Here is a 19,377-nt window from a genome sequence, read left to right on the forward strand (position 1 = left end):
GGAGGGAGCCACTCAGAGCCCTGTGGCCAATGCCCCCCAGTCTGGACGCATGCTCAGTTCCTGAGTACAGCAGCCACCAGGACAGGACCAGCTGCTCTGCCCCTGCCCAGCGAGCCCATTGTGCACACCATCTGGGAGTCATTGTGCACACCATCTGGGAACCCTGAGTATACGTGTCCAGTTGCGGTTGCTCCACCCGAAGCCACATGCCACATACACAGTACTCACAGTGCATACGTGTGCACCACCACACCACACATACACCACACATGTACCAACATACTACACGTATGCCCACCCACACCACAAACATGCAGACCCACAAACCACACAGGTACAGTCTACACACCTCACATGCTCTACATAGTTCACACTATATACATGTACACACACATATTACACACGTGTGCACCCACACAAAATACCACCTATCCACAACCACACATGTACACCCCCACACCACAGAGACATGACCTCTACAGTACACACATGCATCACACAGATACATCACACTCGTATCCCACACACATGTACAGACCACACACAGATAGACACAACCTTTATACCATACATACATGCATCAGATACACATCACCCCATGGGTCCCTTACTCACGTAGCCCACGTCCGGCCGGTAACAAGTGTACGCCCCCAGGACACTGTGCAGCATGTCGTGGTACGGGCCGCCCTAGAAAGTCAACACAGCAAAACACACGCATATGAATATGCGTGGGCCACAGCTCGCAACCCACCCATGGTTGCCCCTCCACTGAGACACCACCGTGTCCAGGCCTCTCTCTGGACTCGGCTGTGTGCCGTGCAGGAGAGCCCAGGCGGTCCCCCTGGGCTCCAAACACAGGTCAGCAGGGAAGAGGCTTTCATTCTCCGTGAAGTGGTGGCCACAGCAGCCCACGGGGGCAGCGCCAATCTGCCCTCCAGGGCAGTTCTTTGGGGGTTTGGTGGGTGGTCTTATCAGAGCCTGTTGTATCCCCAACTCACTCCTCCTGACCTAGTTTCCTCTTGTTTTTCTACTTAAATGCTTAGAAAATATGCCTGCAGTCTAAGTCCTGCCACTCCACAGAGCTGTCCCAGAGATGGCTGCTCGGGGTGAGGGTGCAGTCCCAAGATGTCCACCCTGGGGGAGGAGGGCCCCAGGAAAGGCCTAAGGAAGAGTCAGGGGCCAGATACTGTCCTCAAAGACACAGACCAGGAAGCTACCTGTGCCCTTCCTGGAAGCCCCTGACCAGGGACATGCCAGTAGACTTCGGGGTCCAGAAGTGAGAGTATGACACCACCACTAGGCTGCACCAGAGCAGGCAGGTCCAAGGAGTGCTGGGGTGGCAAGGAGGGCAGGATGGCCCACAGGCTGACACCCTGGTTGTGGGGGTCGGCTACTTGGGCACCATGTCCACTCCAGTGGGCGGGCTTCCTCCTGAATCTTATGCTCTATCTCCTGCCCCACATGCTGGCACGGTCTGCGGCTGTCCCTGCCCAACGCCTGGCCAACTGGTGACTTCTCAGCAGCACTGAGTGCTCTCCCTCAGGCATGGAGTGCCCCCTGCCCATGCCAGCTCAGAGCAGTGCCTGAGCTTAGTCAGTGCCCGTGCTGAGTAGGCAGCTGGCTCATAGCCGAGGGCTGTGCTTACCCTGCAGGGAACTTAGCAAGTCACCTTCAAAGAAGACAGAGAGATGCTGATGTCCGAGCCCTTCCAGAGTCTCACGGCATCACCAGTGAGGTCTCCCCCTCATCCCCCTAGCCCTCTCCCACCGTGACCCAGTCCCGTGCCACTTCACACTGTGACTGTGCCGTGCCGCCCGCTGTAACCCAGGCCACGCCACTGCACACTGTGACTGGAATGTACACTGTGACCTGGGCGAGCCCACCTGCTGGAAGATGCACAGGCTGGGGAATGTTCTGGAGATGTCCAGTTTGATCAGCTCCAGGCTGGCCTCTCGGTCAGCTGCTGGGAAGCCAGCATCTGTGGAGAAGCAACGGAGTCACGGGTGGTGACGGGCACACACACCCAGCCGCTCCCAGCCACGAAGCACTGAGGTTACAGGGCCTGTCTGGAGGGTACTAGCTGCAGCCACCATGTCTGGCCTGGCATTAGAGTGCCACCTAACTTTACCTCTCAGCAAGTAGGCAGGAAGAGCAGTAAGCACATGGGCAAAGTGCCCCTGTGGGACTCTGGGCTCGGAACTGAAGAACCACACCTGGTGCACAGTGGCAGCAGCGTGACTGCAGAGCCCAGGCTCGCCCTAGTGACTCCTGAGTCCCAGTGGCACGCAGCCCCTCCTCGACAGGCAGGCGGTGGGTTCCAGAAGCATGCCTGCTCGCTTTCTTTCTGCAAGAAGCTGCCCGCTCTTGGGACAGCCCAGTCAGGGCTGCATGGCTGCTTCCCACACAAGCTTCCTCTACCCTACGAGGCCCCCCACGCACACATAGCCGGCACCTCTGCCATAGAGTGAACTCTGCAGTTCAGCCACAGGAGCTCGGCAGAGGTCAGAGCTTCCCCCACTACAGGCTTGGCCAGACGCACCTTCGCTCTCCGTGTCCGGGCCCCCAGTGCTCAGGGACCGCCAGCGCTCCTTGGCTCGGGCCAGGCAGATGTCAAAGAGCTCTATGGGCAGAGAATGGAGCCTCAGTTAACGCGGGCAGCACACTCAGTGCAGCCGGGCCAAGGGCGCAGGGAGCAGCGCAGGTGGCTGCAGCGCAGGGGCAGGCAGGGGTGGTCCAGGGGCTGAGAGCTGGACACTCACCAAGGGGACCAGACTTAGGGCTGGACACTTGCCAGAGGGGCAGGGGACCCATGTCTGGTGCTCGCAGCAAAAGTCCTGGCCTAAAAGGCAGCTGAGCTGAGGTGAAGTGAGCCCACAAAGTGTCCTTCAGCAGGCACAGCTCTCAGGTGGGTTCCAGGTGCCAGAGCAGAGGGGGCAGGGAGGGCTCACATGAGAGTCGGGGTGAGGGCGCCACTCTGGACAGCTACTCTTTCTCCTGGGCACAGGCCATGCCTCAAGGAAGATGAGGTCAAACCAAGCCTGAGAACAAGGCTCAAGCAAATACCATCTGTGGTTGAGTCGTGGTTTGGCTCAGTCTCCTGGAAGGGGGCCCTGGCTGGGCCCTGGTTCTCAGTGGCTCAGCAGCTGTGTGGCAGCCATGGCCGTGTTCGTGGTGTGCTCGGATGGATCAAGCCGGGGAGGCTACAGGACCGTACCCCCACCACCTGGTCCTGGGTCAGAAGGCCCCCAGGAGGGGAGGCAACAGTTGTCTTTCTTTTTTTAATTTATTTTGTTATTTTTTTAACAGTTTTCATCTTATGCACGATAAAGGGAGAGGCAGGCAAGTGGAGAGAGAAGGATCTCCTGCCACCAAGAAGGGCTGGGAGTAGAGCATGTCCTTTGGACCCGGGGCCCCTACGCTGGGAACCTCCCAGGCCCAGGGCAGACTGATGATCAAGACACATAGGGCTCTCCAAAGAATGCTGGGCCCGCAGATGCTGAAAGGAGACCAGGACTTTCCCGAAGGAGAGGAAACTCTTCACCAAGAAAGAAGAGCTGAGAGCAGAGCTTGACCATTGGAGTCAAGGCGCCTGTACTGGGAACCTCCTAGACCCAGGGAAAGACCTCCCAGGACTGAGGATCACTGAGCCCACAAATGTGGAAAGGAGACCAAGACCTTCCCCAAGAGAGGCGGCCTTCCTCTAGTCATGGCTCTAACTCCAGCGCCCACCCTCGAAGATGCCATGCTTGGTACAGCAGGGGGGCAGCAGAAAGAGGCACAGGCCTTGCCATGGTGGGCTCACCCACAGCAGTGCTAAGAGGAGGGCCCGGGCCCGGTAGGGTTGCGTTCTGTTGCGCATGGAGTAGCTGTGGGTCAGAACCAACCACACGGCACTCCTCTTCCTCCTCCACCAAGACCACTGGCCACCTTAGAGGACTCCTAACCCGCTCTCGAGGACCGCCCACCTTTGAGGACCTTGCCTAAGCTCAGTACCCTACAGAGAGCTGGCAGAGAGAAGGACCACCCTCAGTCAGCTCTGATGGGAACATGTGGCTAGACCTGGGCGCCTGAGCTGTGAGTCCCAGGGACCACTGCCCAAGGGCAAGGACCTGAAGCAGTGAAGGAGCTCTCCCAGTGGGCATGCCGGCTCACCGTGGGTGATGTTGAGCTCGTTGCCGATAGCCAGGCTCCAGACGCGGCCGCGCACACTGGGCGGGATGCCCTGCCACCAGAGGTCCCGGACTTTTCTAGCACTCCACCTGGGCAGGAAGCAAGGGCAGGGATCCTGTCTCCCAAGATCAGACCCAGCCCATCTAGGCCCAGTCCTGGCTGGGGAGCCAGCAACAGCTGCTCTGAGTCCCAGGCCCGCCTCCAGGGAGGGGTACTGAAGACTCCTGGCTTGCGCCCAGGACATCTCATAGGACAGGGCTGCTGGGGGATGGGGAGGCGGGGGCCTCACATGGTATCCCAGTTGGGCAGGATCTCGTTGTTCCAAGTGAGCACGGCATTCCCAATGCTCTCCTCCAGCCGGCACCGCTCCTCCAGCTGCCTCCGCCGCCGCTGGGCCTCCTTCAGCTCTAGACACCGCAAGGAGGTGACAGGTGTGCCACGGGATCAGCCACTGACTCGGGCACACCAAAGGGTGCCAAGGGCTAGTGCTCAGCCTGGTGCTCATGGCCAGGACCGTGCAAACCCAGGTCATGCTGCTCCATCTGCACACAACTCAGTCGCCATCACCACGCCATCAGAGGGCCTGGCATGTCCCCTGTGCCCCCATCCAAAGCACTCCCCCTCGGGCCAGCAGCTAGCACAGTCTTTGAGTCCCCTCCTCGTCTCCTGGAAGCAAAGGCATCATGCCAGAACAGGGCTTCTTGCCGCCTGCAGCCCCCACCTATCCCAGGGGTTTCACCTCCATCCACCCCCTCGTCCCTCATCCTGTGCTGCCCGTTTCGCCTTGCCCTGCCCTTCCTCTGCACCCAAGCCCGTATTTGCCTCCCTGCCACCTGCCTCTGCACTCCCCCTTCCTTCTGTACTTGCTCCCATCCCCACTCTTCTCTGGAGCCATTTCTGAGGAGGGGACATATCAGGGCCTTCATCTCTAAATCCCGGTGTGCCTCCTCTCCCGTCCCTGCATCTTCCCAGACTGAGACACCCGCCCCCCGCCCTGCAGGCTCTCAGGGGAGCTAGACAGGATGGTGCTAACCTGGCCCGGCTGAGTCCTGGCAGCTCCATGGACTGTCTGGTTTAGAAGTAAGAGTGGATCACCCCACATCCTCTCCATGTGACGTGAAAACATTGCTTCGTAAGCACCCCGCCCCTCCGGACCAGTGGCCAGCAGGGTGGGTGGAACTTCTGGGCCTGGTCCTCCTATCTACTGCCTCTCCCTGGGAAGCCGCAGGGGCTCACCCTGAGTGAGCACCGGGAGGGCAGTGGAAAACAGCCCGTCTCAAATCCTCAGAGCATTCCTCTCTCAAACCAGGTGCCAGGACACCTGGCCTGGCCTCTCACACAGCGGGCACCACCCCCACCCCCGGCCCAGCTTCCTGCCCAGTGGGCACTACCCCTCTGGTACCTCGCTTCTTGGCCTGGACCACCATCTCCTCGTACTGCTGCCGGTGCCGCTGGGCCTCCTGGGCCGGTTTTGCGGGGAGGTTGCTAGACATGAAACAAAGGGCTGTCGTCACTCTAAACCGTGCATGGCGCCAGAGGAAAAGCCCGTGCTTCCCTGCATGCAGAGTCGAGAGGAGTCTGCACTGGCAGAGACCAGGCCCAGCTCAGGTTTCTGTACCAAAAGAAACAGGCCACCATGGCGCGCATGTGCAGGGAGTTGATGGACAACACACGGACCTCTTTTCCGAGGCAGATGCATGTTTAGAGAGACAGGTGCCCTCCTCAGGTTGACAGGCATCACGGAACAATGCTGAGTGCCAGGAGAGCACCCAACAGTGGATCCCATGCTGCTCAATCCGCAGGCACGACAGCCCCAAGCAGCCCAGCAGGCTTCTACGGAGCATGGGCCAGCCCTGAGGGCTCATCTGCTTTTACACACACCCACAGTGGCCTCTTCATCCCCACTAAGGGTGAGAAACCACGCCTGCCTAAAGCAGTGACCAGACAGGGCCTGCGGGACCTGAGGGCAGTGGGCCGGCCACTGTGGCACGTCCCCAGCATCCTGGCTAGCCTGAGCAGTGCTCCCGGGCCCTGCTCTCTCTAGGATACCATCCCAAACATGGAGCACGCCGATCAGTGCAGACTTACGGGGGGCGGTCCTCCAGGATGAGGGCAGTGGTGGAGAGGGGCTCGACGTCCAGGCTCTTCCTTACATTCTGCCTGGGGGAGGGCGGCCTGCTGGGTCGTCCAGCCTGGGCTTCATTTTCCTGGATGAAGACACGGGTGACCAAGTACTGATGACCCGGACACAGCATGACGGGGCAGCCGACCAGGCCGACACAGGGCCTAGTGTCAGAGGACCAGGCTCCACAAGGTCTTCCCTGGTGGCCTCCCAGCAGATTAACAGGCCTTCTTCTGCGGCAACTTGGTGGGGGTGCACTCCCACCTCCACCTTTTGGGGAGCCACCAATGGTGGCCATGTCTGGGGCATGAGGCTGCTCTGAGGTCGAAGGGCTGACAGCAATGACTTCCTGCTACTCAGGTGCAAGGCCCGCCTGTGAACCACAGCCCAGCCCCCCTCTGCACTGCTGGGCCTCCCTGAGACCTCAGCCCAGAGCCCCTCTACCCCACATGGGCTCCCTAAGGGCGGGTCCCATCTTCACAGCCACCCCTACTGCCCAGAGACCTGCCATGGGTCCAGCTTTGCTGGGTAAGAGCACCGCCCATCTCTGGACCATGCCTACTCTACTTCCTCCTGAGACGTGCATGTCTAACCTCTCTCCCACCTCCTCCAGTCTCAGAGAGCCTGGAGACGCTGTGGGGTAGATGCTGGGCTGCAAAGCATAAAGTCAGAGGTTCAAGCCCACCAGGGGTGCTGCAGGAGGAAGAGGATCCTGGCTGCCCAGTAAGTGCAGATTCAGTCTCAGAAACCCTACAGTGCAGTCTATCTGGACCCTCAGGGTCACAGAGAGTCCGAGTCCACGCAAGGGCAGTGGGCGTAGCCCCTCCCTCCGTGGCATTTTAGACTTCTTGGTCTAGGAGCCTGGTGGCACAGTGGTGAAGTGGCGCGTAGGGAAAGCTCTCTGGTTTGCAGGAGGAAAGCGTGGCAGCCACTCCCCCCAAGACAGCAGCCTTGGAGGGTGCCTGAGGGAGCTTGACTCTGTCCTCGGGGCCATGAATCAGAATCGACTCAATGGCCACCTTCTGCGGACCAGCATGATGGACCCCAATCCCTTCACCTGCTACAAGCACCCCACAGAGAGGCCCCTGCGGTTCCAGGCCCCTCTTGTCCAAGAGGGAAGCCCAGGCCCAGGCAGGCCAGTCACGAACTCACTAGTCAACCTGGCGACCCGGTTCCAAACTGCTGGGGCTGAGGAACAATCAAACAAGTGGGTGGACCATGGCCAGCTCTGGCTGGGAGTGTGGGCCTGGGTCTGCAGAGAAGCAGCCACAACCACACCTTCTTGGTGCTCTCTGGCAAGCAGTGACTTTGTGGCACGAAAGGCCCACAAGCTCCACAGACAACATGGGCTGTGTCTATGCCGACATGCAGGGTGGGGGGTAGGGGTGTCTCAGCAATCACTGCTGGTGGCCAGAGCAGTGGGAACAAGAAGCCTGGTTTGTAGGGAGTTGGCCCACTGTGGATGCAGAGGGCGGCCTTGAAGGTTACACTTTTCTGGCCTATGTCCCTCTGCACAGCGGTGTGGAGCCCGAGGGGTAACATCCCTGTATGGATGTCGGGGAGGGCTGGGTGCCAGGGGAAACACATCATGGGCCCTGTCTGTTCAGAGGGCAGGGTGGCTTGACTCGCTGGGAAATCCCAGGGCACCCTCCAAGCTCAGGACCCTGAAACCCAGGCCCGCCCATTACAGCGGAGCAGAGCTGACCTGGTGCTCCACCTCCTTGGCTGTGCTATGTGACGACTACTGGAGAACTATGGGGGGACCCCCACTCTGAGCCTCTGTTAGTGGGCACGGTCGCACCAACCCCCCATTTCTTCTCTGTGGGGCCCAGGCTTGCAATGCCCCCCACCACACCATCCATCCACCACTGTACTCATCACAGAGCCGTCCCAACCCCGACTCCCTCCAGGTTCTGTGGCCGCTTTGAGGAAGTGTGGCACCAGGACCCTAGAAACGGTGGGAGCTACAGATGCAGGGGCCGCTGGTCTCGGTTTCACACCTGGTTACACATGGGCACTGGATTGGGGGGGGTCCAACTACTGGAGCCAGACAAGGCCAGTGTCCCTCCCTTGCACAACCTGCAGTGGACAGGTGGACCAGGCAGTGGCAGGGCCCACTAGGAAAGTGAGGGTTCCTCTCTGGGGTGGTGGGAGCGGGTCACTGGGATGGTGGATGTGCTTTTGGGGTGAGACCATGCCCATGTCATGACTGTGGATCTGGGGTCTAATGAGTTGGAGCCTGCAACAAGCTGGGAGATGGGGGCAGGCTGCATGGGGAGCGGAGCTGACGTGGCTCCACGGAGGGGAATCTGGCTGGTGCGGGACAAGGGGAAGGCGTCAGTCAGTGGCTCCCAGAAGTCGGCAGGAGTGGGCTTCCAGGGAAACTTTAAGGGAAGAGGAGCGGCTGAACTAGTCCTGCCTTCATCCTGTCCTGTGACAGATCACTGAGGGCAGGTCTCCGGGCTGTGCAGGTGCACTACAGACATGCCATCCCGTGGCACCAACTCAGCAAGCAGGCTCGAGGCCTGGACCAGAGCACCTGCATCTGCATCGGTCTGGGGAGCCAGATGGGGTAGGATCATGATGGGGGCCACAGTGGGTGCATTGGGGAGGGGTGGGAGGATGGGAGAGGTATGTGATGTGGGGGGGGGGGCAGGTGTGGAGAATGTTAGCCAGGCTGGCCCAGAAGGAATGTGTGAAGGGATGGGAGGGCAGGCTTGTGGGTGACTCATGGGGTGATGGAGGGCTGGGGGTGGAGAATGCAGGCATAGTGGGGCATGTGGGGTGCTGGGCTGAATCTGGCCCTGGCCCTCCCCCACCCTCATAAGAGCAATGTGACCTTGGGCACCTCCCCAACCCCAGGCTTGTTTCCTGGGTCACGTGAGCACCACAGGCAGAGGATGCCCAGCTGCATCAGGTGCCCAGTGGTGAAGGGGCCCAAGTACAGAGTAGCAGCTTGAGTCCCTGACTGGGCAGAGGGCTGAGGGCCGGTGGGGTAGGGGGAATCCTCTGGAATGCCTACCAAGTCTCTCTCACTCCCCACTGGGGTCCTTCTGCAGCAACCCTAAGTCACTGGCGACCAGACCGCTCGGGCAACCCCAGCAGGTCACTCTTGCAGCTGACCCCAGCCTGGAGGCCCAGGGAACAGGGTCGCCTGCAGGCAGAGTTCCCGGGGCACTGGTGATGGGGGTGGGAATGCGGCTGAAGCTGGCACCGAGCCCAGGAGACAATGTGGGCGGGAAGGCTGAGCCGCCTCCACACACGTACACGCGCGCACACACAGATACACGCGCGCACACCCCCTTGCTCCCAGGCCCCGGGCGGCGGCGGGCCACGGACCGACTCACCATGAACGCGCGGGGCTCAGGGTCGCGCGGTCCGCGGCGCCATGCCTCCCGGACGACCCCGCCCCCGTCCTGCGCCGCCCGCTGGGCTGACCGGCGAGGGACAGACCAAGCGACCCGCCGTGGGACCCGGACCTGGATGTCCACCGACGTTCCGCCGGCAGCTGCGGCGGGGAGGGGCCAGGCCGCTTAATCGTGCGCAGACACAGCCGATGCGCAGCGATCGGTTCGCTCTGCCTCTGCTGCTCAGGCCTGGCTCGCCAGGACCCCAGCCTGGGCAGGGAGACCCCGGCTCCCCGAGTGTCTCCTTTGGTCCCCCACCCAGCAGACAGTCTTCACAGGTAACAGGCTGAGCGCCCCGCGCCCGCTGCCCCGGCCTCGACCCTGGCGCCCGGGTGGAAGCTGCACAGAACTGGAGCCCCCTGCGCCCCAAGGGCAGACTGCGTGGGGCGCAGGGTGACCTGCGGCGAGGTTGGGTTTTATGAAGTAAAACAAACATTGGCCACTGGGTCGATGTGACTCACAGCAACCACTGGACAGTGCTTCCTGAAGTGGGCGGCACCCAACTCTGGGGGCTGCCACGGCAGACAGACGAAGGATCATAGCATGACACTTTCTTAATTGCCCGGAGGAAAGCCTGTTTCTGAAAAGGACAGTAAGGCCAAGGTCGTTTGGGAGCCTGTGCTCCGGGGGGCAGGCTGGGGAGCAGACATGGGTGTGGGGTGTCTGCTTGGAAAGCCTTCTCTTTTTCCAGGGCAGTGGCTGGTGGGTTTGAACCACCCATTTTAACATTAGCAGCCAGCGCCCCCAGGCCTCCTAGATGAAGAAGAAACTGGGAACTATAATGCTAATTTGCTGCCATTGGATGCCCAAACGCACAGAGGCCCTATAGGGCAGAGCAAACTCTGTATAGGAGTGGCGGGCCTGGTCTTGCTCCCGCGGCAAGGCGGGAGGGTTTGAACTTCAGACCTTGTGGTTAGCAGCCTGATTTGTAACCCATGGCACAGCCACAGCTCCTTAAACTCACTGCCATGAAACTGACTCCGACTGGAAACTGAGGACTTCTCAAAGGAGTCAGGTAGGACTGGGGCTGCTCGCCATGGAGCCCACCCCTCTCAAAGCGACCTCCAGTTCAGAGGAGGCCTCTCCGTTTCAAGCACCCCTCCCCACTCCTCTGCCTTTCTCCACCCTTACTGATGTTTCTGCATTCTCCTATGGCCAGTAGGTTAACTATAAATAGAATATCACCTCAGGGTCCCCACAGGGACCTCTGCTGAAAGGAACCAGATTGGTGGTTTCTGGGGAAGGGGTGTCGGGCCAGGCTGTGTGCACCAAGCCTGCCAGCTGCTTTTCTGGGAAACCACCAACAACCCAAGCGTCTTCACCCAGAATCCCAGAGAGATCCATCTGCTGCTTGGACAGCGGCAGGGGTGGGGGTGGGGATAGAAGTAGCCCAGGACCCAGCTAAGTGGTCTGGTCCTCACCCTAAAGAATAGACCCATGTGATGGAGAGCCATGTCACACCACAACATGGAAACAGCCTTATGCCACAGGTGGGAGAATGGAGAAACTGTGGTACACACACTGCTCAGGAAAAACGACGCTGTGAAAGGTGCACCCCCCCCCCCCCCGCGCACATACTTGGGAGGCCGCTGTTAGAATGTGGGCAGCAAGGGGACAGCTGAAGAGACACTGATTGACCACGAGGAGTCAAAGGCACCAGGCACAGAGTTCAATGTGCACAACTATTTATAGGAAACCTGTTAAAAAGGCAAATAACTAGAGGTAGAAAACAAACTAGCGTGAGATGGGGGTGGATCTCTGCTAACAGGTAGTAAAAATATTCAACAGTCACTGGGCCTTGGGATGCAAATTCACTAACCCTCCAGGAACACCGACCACAGGTGAGTTTCTGACATCCATCAGAGGATTAAAACAAAAACAACTCACAACTCAGCAACTCTACAGGACAGGGTCGGACTGCCCCTGTGGACTTCTGAGGCTGCAACTCTGTGGGGCAGAAAGTCTCATCCTCTTCCTCCCTTGGAGCTGGTTGGCTACTGGTTTCACACGGTTGATATTGCGGTTAGAGCCCAATTCATAACCCACTGTGCCACCCGGACTGGCAGAAGTAGGGAAGAACTATCCCAAAGTGGGCAACTGGCAATAGACAGGGGGAGAGCAGTATTCTGAAGGGGCTGCCCAGGGTTCTCTAATTCCCTGGGATGGCTGGGGTATTTGTCTTCTGATGGCAGTCCCCAGTCAACTTGCAGATGTGTGGTGACCTACGGGCCTGGTGCAGCCTGCCTCCAGTGTCCTCACAGGAGGGTGGCAGAGTCGACCAGAGAATGGGACAGCCACACCCCAGTCTGCCCGCCCCTAGAGGCTCCATAAGGAGCCTGCGCCCCAACACCCTAGTTTTATCCCAAAAGACCAATTTGGGGCATCTGACCGGCAGCCCGTTGAGAAGAAATCTGAGTAGTTTGTTATTATGGCAACACGGAGGGGCACAGATGCTCCCCGTAGCACGCCTGGCCTGAGCAAACCCCCTCTGAGGTCCCAGCTGCCAAATGCATGCAGGTCTTGAAGGTAGAAAACTGCACTGGAAATCTGGGCCCTTGCTTCTTTTCTAATTTAAGCATTTTAAGGCTATGAGTTTCACACTAAGTTCTGCTTTAGCGATCCCACAAATTTTAATTTACTTGTTTAGGACACAAAGGAGTCCCCAAATCTCAAATATAACGTACGGAGACAATTTATTGGTTTTTAAACCGGAAAAGACAAGACAAAGATAAAGACGCACCATCCGGACAAGGAAGTCTAGTAGGAGTCGTCGTCATGACATCGAGCAGTCACAGGAAAGAGGCTAACAGAGGGCACAGGAAGGCAGAGACTGTCACAGGAGCATGACTGGCGAGACTATAGAAATGGAACCAGAGCTATGACTGGGACATACACATTACAGCAGAGAAGAGTGTACAAGATTGGTCTCATGATAATCTGACCTCAGTGTGGTAGTCTCCATCCAGGACATAGCCAGGCAAGAGAGACACAAGCCCTCTCTGCCATCTAGTCCATTTCCACATGGAGCAACCCAGGGCTGACTAAGGGGACAGCAGCAGTCCGCTACTGTCTAATGCACTCTGCTTAAGGCCACACTGTGTGCATTCCTGCTTGATGGTCAGAAGGAACTCAGTGGAGGCTTAATCCATCTGGGGACTCGGCGAGTGGATTTTCAGCGTTGACTGTCTCCTATAGCTTTTTGTAAACCTGGTGCTCAGAATTTAAATTCTAATACAATCCCCTCTTCTGATGGTGGATTTTTTTTTTTAAATGAACAATTCTTTGATCATGCAGGAGGTGTGCTTCTCGGCGGATTTAACTGACACCTCACTTAGATGGATACTTGTGTTAAGATAAATCTTTTGAAGACCTCAGACACTATCTGAGAGCGAGGTACCACCTGAGTCTTTAGCATATTTTGCTATAATACAGCACCCTTATCTTCAGTGAACACTTCATGAGGGTAAGTCTTAAACAGGGCTACATCGTAAGAATTAGGGATTTTAACTTAGTGTGTGCTCAAAATCCATTCATATGTCTAGGTGATGTCTCCAGCCCACTTCTGAAGTAGCAGTAGCGTATCAGCTTCTTGAGAAATAATACAAGTAACCTCCATGGGATACTTGGTAATTATAGAAATGATAATATTAGTGATCTAGTTCATAGTATAGATTTAAAATATGATTGGAAAATATACGTATGTATACACGAAAGCCTGAAATGTATGAGAAGGTTCACTTACACAATTTAACAAATTTTAAACAGCAACACTTTTAAGAAAACAACAAAGGTTGGACACAGTGAACAATTTCAATAATACCCACTCACTAAAGCAAAACTACTAGTCTGCAGAACTAAGACATGAAGCAAAAAGCAAAGAGAATTATGAAAGTAGCAAATACATGATTGTCCCAAGTTGGCAATCATTGGGACACCCAACCTCAGGTCGTCTCCTTTGTACCCCCAAACATATTTTTGTTCAGTTGGAAATAGTTTCTGATTCCTCCTGTAACTTCCCCAATGGTCCATGGGTTATTTAGAAATTTGCTGCTCAATTGTCAAATTTGGGGAGATACTCTGGTGTCATCATTGCTTTCTAGATTTCTAGAGAATACATTGATCCTACTGCACCTTCAACCACCTCGTACTCATGTGAAACTGGAACAAAACTGATCACTTGGACTGGGAGCTGTGGTGCTGCGCCACCAGCAGAGAGGAACCCTGGTAGTGTATTGGGCTGGGGACCACCAGGTGCGCAGTTCATACCTCATCACTGCTCCATGGGTGAGGGGGAGCCTATCTGGCCCCATTAGACATGCAGGGGTCCTCAAACCATGGCCCGCCGAGGACATTTATACAGCCCGCCAGGTGTTTTTGCTCCGTTTTGTTTTTTACTTCAAAATAAGGTATGTGCAGTGTGCATAGGAATTTGTTTGTAGTTGTTTTTTTAAACTATAGACTGGCCCTCCAACGGGTCTGAGGGTCAGTGAACTGACCCCCGGTTTAAAAAGTTTGAGTACCTCTGCTCTAGAGCAACAGTTCTCAACCTTCCTCATGCCATGCGTGACCCTTTCATATAGTTCCTCATGTTGGGGTGACCCCAAACTTAAAGTTATTTTTGTTGCTACTTCATAACTATAATTTTGCTACTGTTATGAATTGGGTGACCCCTGTGAAAAGGTCGTTTAACCTCAAAGGGGCTGTGACCTATAGGTTGAGAAGCACTGTTCTATAAGGTCACTGAGTGTCGGAGTCAACCGATGGCAGTAAGTTTGGTTTGGGCACAAACCAAACCAGTCTTGTCTTGGACGAAGTACGGCAGAGTGCTCCTTAGAAGTGAGGCTGGTAAGACTTCATCTCACGTACTTTGGACATGTTATCAGGAGAGACCAGTCCCTGGAGAAGGACGCCACGCTTGGTAAAGTATCGAGGCAGTGAAAAAGAGGTTGGCTTTCAGAGACTGACATTACAGCTGCAACAATAGGATCGCATACAACCACTGTGAGGATGACAGGGCCAGGCCTCCTTTCACCCCGTTGCATAGGGGTCACTTTGCAGCATGGTACCTAACAACAGTGACCCCAACAAACCCCATGGTGGTCAGAGAACCTTCTGTCATGCTAATTCTTATAAAAAGCTTGTTTCCGACAATCATTGTGAGTCCCCACCACTGCATCAGGTGCTTTTCTTTCCAAGTAAAAAATCTGTCTGCTTTCTGTAAAAACATAGGAAACAAAAACAAGTTTCCTTTATAGGCCAGGTTATGCTTGATCTTGGTGACTACTGGGACCGTGCAGTCTTCTGTCAAAAAGCTCCCGTTCGCCATCTGTCTACAATTGTACTGGCTCCTGGGAGAGGCGTGCTGACATGTCCAGCTCTGACTGCCCGGCTCCTTCTTTCCTCTTGTCTGCTTCTACTCCGGGTGCTGGACAACTCGTGTCAGGCACATGTGCACTCTGGCGCACTGTGGTTTCTGGGTGAACTGACCTCTTTGTTAAAGAATGTTCCATTCTATCCCCGGTCATTTCTTTGCTCCTGAGTCTCTGTTCTCCAATAGTAATATCCCCACTCCATCTTAATTTGGCTTAGTGCTTTTATGGTAGATATGTTTTGCATCTCTTCTGTCTAGCCTGAGCCTAGTCACTGTATTTGAAGTGAGTGTCTTGTAGATAGCATGCTCAAGTCAGAACTCACTGCCAACTCACAGAGACCCTGTGGGTTTCTGAGACTAACTCTTCCCAGGGGTTGAAAGCCTCATCATTCTCCCTCGGAGCAGCTGGCGGTTTTGAACTGCTGACCTGGTGGTTAGCAGCCCAACACATAACCATTACGCCACAAGGCTCCTTAGATGGAATATACTTGCTATTTTCTGAAATCCTTCTTGAAAACCTGTCTTATAATTAATGTGTTCAGAATCTATGTTTAACATAAATAGGTTCATATTTGTGCCTATCATTTTATTGTTTCCTTTCCCTATTCTAACTTCTTTTGTTCTTTACGCTTTTTCATTTGATTATTGTGTTTTAATATTCATTTTCTCCTTTTTGTTGTGAATTGGGTGAGGGTTTACAATGATCAGTGTTACATTCAACAATTCATACACCTTTTGTTTCCAGTAAGCTTTTGAATATCTTTCTGTGTAGTTTCATGATTGATCTAGGATCAGAATATACATATTCATTGCCCACAATCTACTTAGAAACCCTATTTTACCACTCCAAGTGGAATACAGAAACTTCACCACCCTGTCTTCATAGTGTAAGTGGTTTAGATACTGTGTCCACATACATAGAAAACTTCAAACACAAACACTTTAGTTTCTAGCTAAACATATTCTGGAGAACACAACCAGGAGCCAGGTGTGGTCTGTTTCCCTTCACCTCCAGCCCGATGTCTGTGTTTCTGGTCCGTGAGATGTCTCGAAGACGAACTTCCTCTAACGGTGGGTCTGCAGGTCTGCCCAACTCTCCTCGTGCTGCTTTGCCTTTATTTCATCTTCATCCCTGAGGTTATTCTTGCCGCACACAGAATTCTGGGTTAACAATTCTTTTCTTCCAGCACTTTACAAATGTCCCTCCAGTTCCCCTGACCTCTGTGGTTTCTGATAAGAAATTCGCAGTCATTCGAATCGCCGTTTCCCAGTAAGTAATTCATTGCACTTATCCGGCTGCTTTAAAAATAAGTTGTTGCTATTTCTACCAGTTTGGTTACGCTACATCTGGGAACGGAGGCTCTCGGTGCGTGCCCTAGATGCTCTGGTGCTTTTTCTGCATCGGGCTCTTTCTTCTCTTGTCCTGGGACTGTAATCATACATATTAGGCCTAACACTGCCCACATGCTCTCTGTAAAAAATATTTTTCCTCTTATATGAACCTATCTTCAAGCTCACTGACTCTCTTCATTCTGCTATTGAGTCTAAACAGATTTTATTACCTTCCATCACCTCCTGTCAGTTCTAAAACTTCTGTGTGGTTCCCGAGGTCCTGGTTCCTTTGCTGGCACTCTCCAGCCCACAGTGGCGGGCCCTTATTTGCTGGAGCACTCGGATGCCTTCGGGCTGTCGGATGAGTCCTACATTTGTGTCGGACCAGCTTTGCCGTCTGTTGACTGTATTTTCACATGCACATTAAGATTTTCCTGGTCCTTCAGATACCAAATGATTTTGAACTGCATGCTAGATAGCTGAAGACTGTGTATGTCTCTGGGTCTGAGCTACAGTCTGTGGAGAATGTTGACTTCTTGGTCGTAGTAACTAATTGATCTGGGTGGGTTCCAACCACAAGTTCACACAAGTTCTCTGTAAGGCATGGTCCTGGAGTCAGCTTTCAAAGCCTGGGCGATAAGTACTTTCCAGACCTGTGCAAGGCTTGTGTGGGGTCTTCCAATCCAAAATTCAGAGAGGGACAAAGTAGTCAGTATGCTGTGTAGGGTCAGAGCCAATGAACCAACGACACAGCTCATTGCAACAGAGTCAATTCTGAGAGCGAACTCCCCTGCTGGAGGCCTACGCTGTCAGCCCCAATAGATACCAAAGGCCCATCTTCCTCTCTCAGAGCAGCTGGATTAGAACTACTGCCTTTTCAGATGGCAGCCATGTGCTTAACCCCTGGGCCACCAGGGCTCCTCCCTGAAACCACAAAACTTCATTAAGGGCTAACTCTGCCTTAATGAACTTTCTGGCTCCCTGGGTCTCCCCTGGGCAGCTTTCTGGGCCCAGGGTTGTGTCCATGTCCATGTCTGAGGCAGATGTGGGAAGGAGGGAGCAGACTGAGCCAGCAACGATGCTCCTGTGGCATGCCCCTGCCTGTGAGCTCTGCCCCTTTGCCAGGCCCTGCCGCCTCTGCTGGGCCTGCTTGTGCAGGGGTGCAAGGGTGCAAGGGACTGAGAAGCCCCTGAGAGCAGGCGGCTAGTGGGCAAACGCCTGTTGCCAGGCTGGGTGGAGCCGAGGGGCATGCTAACTCCACCCCAAGCCAGTGGTACACTGAATTCTGTTCTTCCACAGCTGCCCCCACCACCTCCCTCCCTCCCAGAAGCTGGTCTCCACGCTTGTCTTCTGAGGACCTGGAAGCAGGTCCTGGAAAAGCACTTGCGTGGGCAGCACCTGCCCTGAACCCGAGTCCCAGAGACTGAGGAAGGGCGAGGAGCATGGGGGTTTGTTAGAGGTAGTTTTGTGGGGTAGAAGATAACACGTTTTCATGTTATTTTCAGATTTTGTTGGCTCCGATCAGCCAGAGCCATCTCTTCTGCACTTTGAACCTTTCTGAGTGGCCCAGCCTTCTCAAGGGGCCTGGCTGAGCAGAAGGAATTGTACTCTGAGCTGTCCTGAATTTGCCTTCTGGGATTTTCCCTTTAAGCTTTCTGAGCAGGCTTGAAATTCCAGAAGGCGATTCTCAATGATCCAACTCTCAGGTGCATAGGAAGCAAAGGACGTGCCACGGCCCATTCAGGTCACCTTGTCCTCAAAGTGACCTCCCTGCTCTTCAACACTAAGGAGGCCTGTACAGCAGAATGATCCAAAGCAGTGTGGCCTTGGATCTCCTGGCTACTGCATCCACGGGCAGTGACTGTGGACCTCAGCGGTGAGGATTGGGGTCTTCCTGACACTAAGTTGTCATTCACACTGAAGGCTGCAGTCCTTGATCTTCATCAGCACATGCTTCAAGTTCGCCTCACTTTCAGCAAGAAAGGTTGTCATCTGCGTATCTCAAGTTGTTATTAACAAGCCTTCCTCCATCCTGATGCCACATTCTTCTTTGTTTGTTTGTTTGTTTTTTGCCACATTCTTCTTTGGATAACCCAGCATCTCTGATTACTTGCTCAGCGTACAGATGAAATAAATACAGTGAGAGGACACCACCTTGACACACACCTTCCCTGGCTTTGACCCTGAAGGATTCCTTTGCTTTGTTTGCACAGCTCCCTCTTGACTCTTGTACACGTTATGCCTGACAATTCCCGGTCTTAGTTTGTTATGTCCCACACAGCTGACTGCCTTTGCACGGTCGTGTGCAAGTGCCCCACAGGCGTGAGAGCTGGGCACTGAATGAGCAAGACTGAAGGCGAATCAGTGCATTTGAAGTGTGGCGCTGGCAAAGAACATACAAGGTGCCACCTACTGACACAAGAACCACCACATCTGTCTGGGAGGAAGTCCAGCCAGATGCTCCTCAGAGGCCAGGCTGGCAAGGCTTTCTCTCACTACTTCGGACATGTTGTCAGAAGAGACCCGTCCCTGGGGAAGTACATCATGCTTGGTAAAGTAGAGGGGCAGCGACAGAGAAGAAGGCTTCCGAGGAGATGGCTGGACAGTGGCTCCGACATGCCGGAGCAGCACCAGGTGGTGCTTTACTCTGCTGACCACCTGGTCTCTGAGTCGGAACCAACTCGAAGGCACCGGCAGCAGCAGCATGCCACACCATGCCGGACACCGCCCAGCGCAGCAGCTCTGTGACAGGCTCCTCCAGGACATGGAGAGTGACACTGGACACTGGCCTCACCAACAGCTGCTTGGCCACAGTTTGAGCCCTCCAACACTGTGCCAACTCAGCACAGTGGATAATGGGAGGGACCATTATCCTCACATTTGAGAGGTGACCTACACAAAGCTCAGAAAAGCCAAGGAACTTGCCCTAAGTTACGCAGCCCAGAGGCCACCAAACAGGGAGACAGCTCAGTGTC

At 55.0% G+C, this 19,377-nt stretch overlaps 1 protein-coding gene across 3 annotated transcripts in view; it reads right to left on the bottom strand.

Moving 5' to 3' along the window:
- TBC1D14 (TBC1 domain family member 14) overlaps positions 1 to 19,377 on the bottom strand; it is a 62,660-nt gene that overhangs the window by 5,221 nt on the left and 38,062 nt on the right. For all 3 annotated transcript variants that reach the window (XM_075544658.1, XM_075544657.1, XM_075544660.1), the window contains exons 4-10: positions 6,259 to 6,377; positions 5,573 to 5,655; positions 4,460 to 4,577; positions 4,153 to 4,259; positions 2,540 to 2,620; positions 1,884 to 1,978; positions 616 to 687 (exon numbers count right to left, since the gene is read on the bottom strand). In XM_075544658.1, coding sequence (XP_075400773.1) covers positions 616 to 687; positions 1,884 to 1,978; positions 2,540 to 2,620; positions 4,153 to 4,259; positions 4,460 to 4,577; positions 5,573 to 5,655; positions 6,259 to 6,377 — 675 coding nt within the window. The remainder of the gene's footprint in view (positions 1 to 615; positions 688 to 1,883; positions 1,979 to 2,539; positions 2,621 to 4,152; positions 4,260 to 4,459; positions 4,578 to 5,572; positions 5,656 to 6,258; positions 6,378 to 19,377) is intronic.

This window comes from Tenrec ecaudatus, chromosome 3, assembly GCF_050624435.1.
Source record: "Tenrec ecaudatus isolate mTenEca1 chromosome 3, mTenEca1.hap1, whole genome shotgun sequence".
NCBI lineage: Eukaryota > Metazoa > Chordata > Mammalia > Afrosoricida > Tenrecidae > Tenrec > Tenrec ecaudatus.